The sequence below is a fragment of the Gavialis gangeticus genome, unplaced genomic scaffold (assembly GCF_001723915.1).
Source record: "Gavialis gangeticus isolate Ggan-Ray unplaced genomic scaffold, GavGan_comp1, whole genome shotgun sequence".
In the NCBI taxonomy this organism is placed as follows: domain Eukaryota; kingdom Metazoa; phylum Chordata; order Crocodylia; family Gavialidae; genus Gavialis; species Gavialis gangeticus.
The window spans coordinates 14993425-15002877 of record NW_017729003.1 but is presented as its reverse complement, the minus strand read 5'-3'; the positions used below and the strand labels follow the sequence as shown (position 1 = coordinate 15002877).

The 9453-nt window shown below is 36.5% G+C and overlaps 1 protein-coding gene across 1 annotated transcript; it reads right to left on the bottom strand.

Annotated features, from left to right (window-relative positions):
* Positions 1 to 1718: 1718 nt before the first annotated feature.
* On the bottom strand, positions 1719 to 5965 carry ATOH7 (atonal bHLH transcription factor 7). The gene has a single exon (XM_019507873.1). The coding sequence runs from the start codon at positions 2905 to 2907 to the stop codon at positions 2452 to 2454; it is 456 nt and encodes a 151-aa protein (XP_019363418.1). The 5' UTR covers positions 2908 to 5965; the 3' UTR covers positions 1719 to 2451.
* Between the last annotated feature and the right edge of the window lie 3488 nt (positions 5966 to 9453).

The following is a 9453-nucleotide window of genomic DNA, read 5'->3' as shown; positions in this document are numbered from 1 at the left end:
CACCCTTTAAAGGATCTTATGGTTGAGAATCATTGTTATAGACTAATATTACCCCTATATTTATCCTTGAGAGTCATCCCATTTATCTGCAGAAGGCTTAGGACAACTTTCAGCAAGACCGTTCATGCTGCTTCACATGCCATGCAATCTCATAATGTATACTGGAGCAGTGCCTATAGGTTCCCCCACTAGGATAAGGACTAGGGGATGCGGAAAGTGAAAGACACTGCTACTGCCTAGCATTTGCTTGGATCACACGACAGCAAGCCAGCACAGCATTTGACTCACAATAATCCCCTACCTTTTGATAAAGTTTCAATCCGTCCCTCAGTGTCTGGCATTTACTTAACAATGTGATGCAATAGTCGCTGGCCAGGTTTTGCCTAATGAAGGGAATGAGCATCACAATCTGTAGTGGACCTGAACTTCCCTGGAGAGCATAACTAGGCCCTCTGCACAGAAGTGACACTTTCCTTCTTGATGATTTATATACAGAAAAAGGCAATCTAATTCATGAGAAGTAAAGAACATTTTTTTAGTGAGAGAAATTGAAAAGAAGACTGTTACATGCAGCTACAACATGCCAGGATCCCAGCATTTTCAAGAAAAAGTTATTCAGTTATTCTTTTATGTCCTTAGCACAAGCTCATGAGAGCCCATTCCCACTGCCTTTACTCCCGTAAGACTTCCAGAGAACCAGATTCAACCTGTAAAGGCCCAATGACTCCTATAAAAATCTGTGGAGCTGCAGGATAGGGACTAAGTAAAATTTTGCTCACTGATTTGAGTTAAAGTTCTGCTGGACTACAGACCACAAGATCAGGCCTTTTGTATCCAACTGTTCTCATTGTTCAGAAGTCACTCTCGCAATAGAACTCAATTTCTACCGATGTTTTTGCTCCTTTTTAAATGCCCCCCAATTGTTGAAAATAACCTCTATTAAAAACTACTCATTTATCATTTGAGAGAGTGATAGAACACAGTAGATGGCAGGAGACAGCAGGGAACCTGCCAGACTTCCTAGCTGAATCCTTACCAACAACTGCTCTGGGATAGCAGCTCCAATACTCCCACACAGCTAGTGAAGAGCAGTAAGGAGCCTATTCCTCAGAGTTCCTCAAAACAGCACCAGTGAAAACAGACTTGAGACTCTCAGCCACAGACTTTGTAAAAGATGTCTGCTCTCAAACCCTTTGTGCTTTAACTCTGAGAGAAACAGGTTGGTCTCCTCCTTGCTCTTGTACCTCAAAATCATCTCTCCTTTCCTTTCTGTCCTCTCCCATATTTTATCCATTGCCCAAAAGGAAAAAAAAAAAAAACCCACTGCACCAACAAAACACATGCCAGCCTTCAAACTGACTGCTCTGTCCAGAAACTGTTATCACAATTCACCACCCTCTTTTTACATGGTAACCATTCTAGAATACAGAAGTCTGTTTTTGTGTTTGCACAGCACAAAATGTTCCCTATTGCAGTAGCAACCAATGGCCCCAAATGCTACTACTAGGTACTTAAAATTATTTTACTTCATTATTTTGAAGAAAAAGCACTAACCACTGTAGCAAATCCATCAATGTGCAACTCCACAGTACAATTCTAACATTTTAAGGCAGCCAGTAAGGACATTTCAAGTAAAAAAAAAATTATTTACAGTTTACAAAATTTATTATTGTTTCTATATACCAGAAAAAAGGGAGTTTGTTTGTTTGTTTTTAAAAAAAAGAGAGATACAGAACTTTCATGTCAGTATAAGCTACAAAATTTAAATCTCTATTTTCATGCAAGTATTTGCCTCTACAGCATATAAACAGATCTGCTCTAACAGCCAGCTCACAGTAAGAACATTAGTACACTTCTTGAAATTAGCTCTGTTCCGAGCATACACGAGACACTGTAAGTTGTATTAAAGCAAACCTACACAACTTTATCTGGAACCCATATGACAAACTTACAAAGTTTAAGAAAGTTATTTCTCTGAGGACTAAAACTCCAATACACATCAGTTATCTTTTCATAGGATCTGTTAGTTTTGGAAACAAAATTGTATCCTCAAAGCTGACAAAAATATTATATATATATATATATATATATGGGGGACCAAGTTCATCTCATGTTATTCCATTTAGTAATATCATATTCATTTGGCCCATGTAATCCAGCACAGTAAAAATTATGCATCTTTTGAACTAAATGAACTATGGAGAATCATCACAAATGCAGTGGGTAAAACAAACTTGTTAAAAGCATTTCATTAGTATAAGAGAAGCAAACTTGATCTTCTTAGGTGCATATTAAAGTTTTCTAACCAAACTTACATAAGTAACATCAGTACAAGAAGCAAACAAGCAAATATAACCATTATAGTGACAAGGTTACCTTATTCAAGCAGATTAATTCTCACTAACTTTTGCAAAATTACTCATTTGGCCTGCTGAATATTCATAATTAACTCTAATTAGCTATTTGAAAATGTTCAGGCTGATAGCTGAAGATTCTTTGTGCATAAGGGTCACTGTCTGTTGGCATTTTCTGTCCCATGTAAGTGTGGTAGCTCTCCTGATGAAAATGCTCACAGTGAAGGTTAATCCAGTCTCTTTCAGTGCTGTATCTCTCTGCTTCAGCAAGGATTCTAGTTAGAGCCATAATGTAACTTAATGCCATCTGAAGGGTCTCGTATTTGGAGAGTTTCTTATCTTGACCCCATTGTGGAACCACTTTTCTCAATCGATCAAAGGCTGTGTTCAGTCCTTGCATTCTTCTTCTTTCCCTGGCATTAGCAGCCAGCCTCCTCTTGGCAGCACTCTCCATCCTTTCAGAACCACATTTCATTATACAGCCTGTTCTACTTTTGCACTGCATATCTGACTCCAAACCAGAATCCACATTATTTGATTTACAGCTCTTCATATTTGAGGCAGCTTTAAATACTGAGAGAAAAAAAAATGTGATAGCTGGAAACTGCTGGAGAAATCACTCAGAATGCAGGCTTTGTACCTTCTGTTTCCAGAAGTCAGTGAGAGTTTATTTTCATGATCTCAAAAAAGAAAGTAACAGTTTTCTAGATGAATTTTACAATAAACTCTCATTTGGTGCAGAAACAAGAAAGCAAGCAACTGCAGTTTGAGATTGCTCTGATGTTCTTTTCATTTCTTTAAATTTGGCAAAGAAAAATGAACTGATGAGATCTCCATTCTGAAAAATTCAAGACAGTCCATTTAATCAAAAAAGATTTAACCGATTAAAAACACATCTATTCCAACAGGATGTCTGCTTTAACCAGCAGGAGAAACCCCAGCTCATTTTAGGACCTGATATTTTATAGTGATAAACTGTTGCACCTGAAGAAGTAAATCTGCAAGAGAAGGAAAGAGTGTTCCTTCTTTGATTACTGCCGGTAGGCAATGATCATATTTTACAGGCAAGAAGAGGCTTTATAGAAGCAGCAGCCAGAGCTGAACAGGTGGTAGCAGGTGGGCGGGCGGCCCTCTGCTTCCATCCCAGTACCTTCACACCCTGGGAACTACACGGAAAAAAACCCAGCAAAACCCTGACATTACAGCCTTCATCTGTTGAAAAGTCTTCCAAAGCCACGTCTGTCCAGCCCTAACAACGTGCCATCTGGAGTAGTGTCTGGCTGGCCCCACAAGAATCACAACAGTTAAGCAAAAGGTCTTTTCAGTGAATAATTTTTGGAGCTCAGCAAAAATCTCTCAAAACATAGCAGTTCACACATTGAGGCAAAAGAAAATGCTTGTTAAAAACTGTTAGGGGTAGGGGAAGTAATTTTACAAGGATATTAGAGAGAGAATTAAGGCTATGTAGAAATACATAATAATACAACTTTGGATAGTATAAATCTCAAGTAGACTGGTAATGTCAGAAAAGGTCTAGGACTCAATTTATTGTTATAACAACAACAATAAAAATATGATGAACATTCTCTAGGGAGTGCAATATTTTAGGTGATACTAGACACACGTAATATATTTAATTTCAATTAAAGTGAATTGCTTGTCTATATTTAAGCTTTAAGATAATTTAATAATATGCAAGAGAAAATTGTGGACTTAATGCAAATTAATTGAAAATATCTGAAGAGATTGTGATATAAATACATACAATTACAAAAACATTTATATGCACATAATTACCCCATAATTTTGCCACTAATGCATGCAGTACACATGTACAGATCCACTATATACATATAATTTATGGCATAGGAAACAAAGTTTACCACATTTTACAAAAGTCTTCAAAAAGTTACAGGAATAAAAGAAGAGCTGAAAACAAGTTAAAATTAACACATTAAAAATAATTTGACTGTGACTGCTGAAAGATAAACTTCTGCAGCTAATAATGGCAGAGCATAAAAAAAACACTGAATGTTGATACTGCTTTTTTGGAGGGGTGGTTGGTTTTATTGCTTTGGTATATCCACAGATTTACAAGAAAATGTATACGATTTTATGACTTCCTTATGAAATTCACAGAAAGACTAAAACTTGTCACGCTATGATTTATTATCTATATTTGATTTCAAGCTTAATGAAATTGGTACCAAGCATTTGTAGATTAGTAAAGTTTTCATTAGGGACGGAATACAGTACATTTGCCTAAAACTACAGATCAATTGTTTCTGTTATGACTCCAAAACCCCACATAGTTGTAAACAGTTGATTAATCCCTAGAAGAAGCAATGACAATGAAATGAGGTTGAATAATCTGAAAACAATAGGATGCAATTGAACATTAATAGACTTCAGCATGACAGATGTTGAACACAGGCTGTTATGCACAGTTGCTTCTACTCTTAATATTCTGAATCCTAAATGATCTTGATCATGGGTGGTGATGATGGTAGCAGAGTCTATATTATTCTATTACCAAAATGTCTGATGTACTTCTTTAAAAATTGAAAGAAGATTTAGTTCACGTTTTATCAGAAGGTCTGACAATCCTCTATGTGCACTGAGGTCAGTGCACTGAGAACAGGTATTCTCCCAACCGTTAAGTTCTCATCACTACATATTAAAATATCACTTTCAAATGACCATTTGTAATTAACTGGTGTTGGTGCTTTTGTCTAAGACACAAATTTGGAAAGGTAAATTCCAGAATGAAGTATCATCATATGTCTTTCCTAAGGGTACTACCAATTAGATTCTAAAAGATGTTCTGCCTCAGTGGATAGTGTTATTGGGAATTATGTATGTGCAACAGCAGAAAAAAAAACCTAGTTTGAAAATTACTACCATTTCAGGCTTCAGCATATATTACATAACCTGAAGATGATTAAGTTACATAATAGTTCTGTTAAAAATGTTTAATAAAAAGGAGGTTTGTGATTCTTATGGGATTTTAACACAAATGAGTACAACAAGTTTTTAAAGTAATAATTATTTGTAAACTAGTAAAATACGGTCTGAATAAATATAAATGCATTCTCATGAGGTACAGTCACTAGTATCTTGAGATAAATTTATTTTAGTGGTAAAATAGTACAGGTATTTTTAGATCAGTAAAGTGGGGAAAATTTCCTTAAATTATTATATGGTAGAATTCCAATTATTTCCATTAGCCAAGCTGAGTAGAACCAGGTTTAAAAAAAAAACAACCCATAATATGTGACCAGTCATGAAGATTTTTTTTGTTAAAAAAAGTGATAAGAAATGTGGAAGTTTTAAACTCTGAAAATTTACCAGAAAAGGCTTACTTTTATATTCAATTCCACTAATGAGCAGAGTTGTGTTGTTGGATTTTCTCCCTTTACTAACAGGCTGATGTATATCACAATTGGGATAATATGCCAGCTTCACCAGGGGAGAGTCAGCTGTGGATTTATAATTATCCCAGACAGAAGATAAATCTTAGCCTTATTAAAATGTGAAAATTCTATAAAAAACACACTATGTCCCTTAGTACCAAAAAATAAATTAAGGAATAGATTCTGTCTTAATAACAACGTTTCCCAAGGCTTAAATTAAGGGGAAAAACTATCCTAATTCCATATTAAACTACATGTTGTGCTAATAGTTAGCTTACACATTTTTATAGGAGAGTGCATTAACTATTTAAGGATATTAGTATTTTATATTTGAGGATGTACATGAAACAAAATGTTTCTATTTAAAAATGTTGTTTAATTTTTTCCACAGAAATCTCAGCAATAAGACCTTATTGTATGTTAACAAATATTGTTAATTTCCATGGCCAGCTGTACATATGAAAGAGAGAGATTGAAAAAAGATAGATCTGAAAAATTCAACAAGTTAATTATCACTGCCCAGTCAATATGGGCATTAAGAGAAAGAAAAGACATCAGTGAGGTTCTTTTTTGTTTCTTGATTTCTCACATATATTTGATTTTTCCATATATTTCAGTTAAATCTCAGATACTATTTCTTTCACCTATGTAAATAATCTATATAAATAGATATACAGTCCATAGATAATATTTCCTTTCCCATTTACTTTCATTCATTTTGCAGAGTTTTTACCCTTTGCTGTGATGTTTTTTCAGTCATTTCTCAAATACTTCCTAAATTCTGTGGGGGGATTTATTTTCTAAAGAGTACAACTACACAGATTTTCTAGTCTGTCATACTGCTGCGGTGATAGAATTCTTTATAGATCCTTAGCCCACTGTTTCTCAAGAATTTCTCTTTTAATTTTACTTTGTGATTTCCTAGCATTATCTCAGTTCAACAAAATAAGAAACACCAGAGGAAAGTGCTGCATATAATCAATTAATCAGATTTCAGTACATAAAAGACCAAAATATGCTGTCAGATATACATGCATAAATCCAGGTGACTTTAGTAGAGTTACTCATGATTTAATCTTGTGTAACAAAACCTTATTTTTTGTTTTTTGAAAAGAGAGAATATAGCTAATAATGCTTCCTTCTCGGCGTAGCCATAAGCAGGAGTCATTGAACCTCACTACAGCATCATCAAATAACCACTAATACTTGAACTAAAATGGCTTGCTGCTTGAAAGTAATGTGTACTTATAGTTTCTCTTTCCTACTGAATATTTGTCTTTGGCATTCTTGTCAGTAATTTTAGAGTTTAGCAGCAGCTCCTAGCATTATGGATTTGAGTTGTCTAGAGCATATGACTAGGATTGAAAACAAACCACATATGTTAAAAATTTCCTGCTTGATACCGAAGTTGATTAATTAGATTTATCAATGACAGTAACAGACAGTAAGAAGAACTGAATACCAGCTACATGCATTTGTCTGACAAGTATGATTTAATCCCTTTTGTGCTGGGATGCCTGGGCCCAAGCTCTAATTTTAAAGAGAAGTATTGGGAGACTACTAAAATCATGCCACTCAACAGCATTTCAAACTAACCCATCACATCTTGTCTCCTCCAACAGCGTCATAAATGAGATGTGCGAAAGTTGTATCAAGAGAAAACAGCTACCTTACCTCTTTCTCCTGGTCAGAACTAGCTCATTACCTTCCAAAAATCTTTCTCAGCTAACCTTCCCCAGGTGAAGACTCCTGATCACTGCTGGAGCCTCAAAGACCATTTAAACTGAAGTGAAAGACTAGTAGTGTACCAGCTGCTGCTTAATTGATAGCAGGTGGGTAACTACCAAAGTATGAGCCTGTTAATGAGAGTCAACTTCAAGTAAGGTTTGACTCAGCTCAGAGAAGACAGGACAGGAGAAGAGATAAAAGCCCATGACCTGGCAGCCATGTGTTTCCATACTTTGATTATTTATCTTGCTTCCCTACTACGACTGAAAGACAATGACAAACAAAGAGCAAGGATTGAGTGTGAGGGGAAAGAACAGAGCAAAAAACATTCACAAGGGAAGCCAAACAGAACCAGTTCTTAAGCATGACAAAATAATCCCTTCCACTAATAGCTTCAGCTTCCTTAACACCCCTGGACAGGACATCCTTTCCAAGCCTTCCTTTGCCCTAACACAAGCACTGAGCTTTTCTATCTGCCCCATCTTTAACCTGTGAAGAGAGCCCCCACTTGGGGAAGGGCTTGGTCACCACAGCCACCATCAGGGACCACTGCTGCTCACTTCCTCTTTTTCCACCAGAAATTCTCTTTCTGTTCCCCTCTGTCTTACTTCAAACTCGCAAGAGACACTGCTAGTCTACTAGGTGGGAGAAATAATGAATAGCTCTGGCACAGGCTGGGGTAGAACTATACCTCCCATGTCAGCTGCTTCTGAACAAGAGTGTAATTTTGTTTTAAAGACATGTTTCTGTAATATGAATATTCCTAAACACTGCCATAACACTAATACCGAAAAAGACTCATTCAGCTGTGGCCCTGCACAGATGATGGCCACTTGTGAAAAGTTTAATTTAAGTGACTTTCCTCACATCATACAGGAATTCTGGTAGAGACAGGGTTAGAAACCATTTCTTTAAAGTGGGTAACAAAAGATATTTTTTTAACCTTAGGAACTATTCAAACTTCCCGAGATTAACCTAGAAGCGCATATCCAGAACCGAAAATCTTTATCCTGATTGGTCTGAGTTTGGAAAACCTCTGCTGAAAAGAAGTCTTATAAATAAAGTGTATAAGGCCAGCACTATCAGTGCTGACTACAACACTAGACATTTTCTACAATTCTAATGTTATGAGGTCAATTCTACAAACACTTCCCTCTTTATGTATGAAACATCAACAGATATCCATACACTCCTTTTCTACTCTTGCACAGCCAGTGAAATTCTTTGATATTTCAACTATTAACATGTATAAGCACTCCTGAAACAATACTATGTCAAATACACTAAGCAGCAGAGCTCAGTTTACTTCATCCACCCTGCAATGTACTTACTTGAATTTAGGATGAAGGGTTCTCCCCCCGCCACTTAGCCTAGGGGCAAAGCCCCCCGTACTAGATTTGAACGGGGGCCAAGGGGGAAGGCAGCTGCAATCTTTCAGTATCAGATTGTATGCACCCTCCAAAGGGTAAAACCAGAGAGGAAGTAAGTGGGGGGCAGAGTGCAAGGGATCCACCTGGCCCCCGCCTCAGCCACTGTTTTCACTGCTGTAGTAGTGGGAGGGGGATGAATTTAAGACAACCCTCTGATAATTAGATTCTCTACCTAGAAAATTATAACAAATTTATAAGATTCTATATATGGAAAAATAATTATTGAGGGGTTGTCTTAAATTCACATCAGCCAAAAAAACTGATTGCTGATGCTGTCAATTTTCCTTATATCAGTGCCGATCCAATATGGGACTGATGCACCTCTAGTCATTAATTGTACTGTTTAACCCATTCACAATATCAATCTCCCAGATTACTTTCAATAGTCACTGGGAGATGGATGCCAATTCTGGTAGGCTCCCAACCAATCCTATGCAGAATTTGTTAATCTAACCCTTTTCCAGTGTGATGTGCCATTTCTATTTTTTTCTCTTTTCTGCCCTATCAAAAAAGGGCTTGCATAGTTTC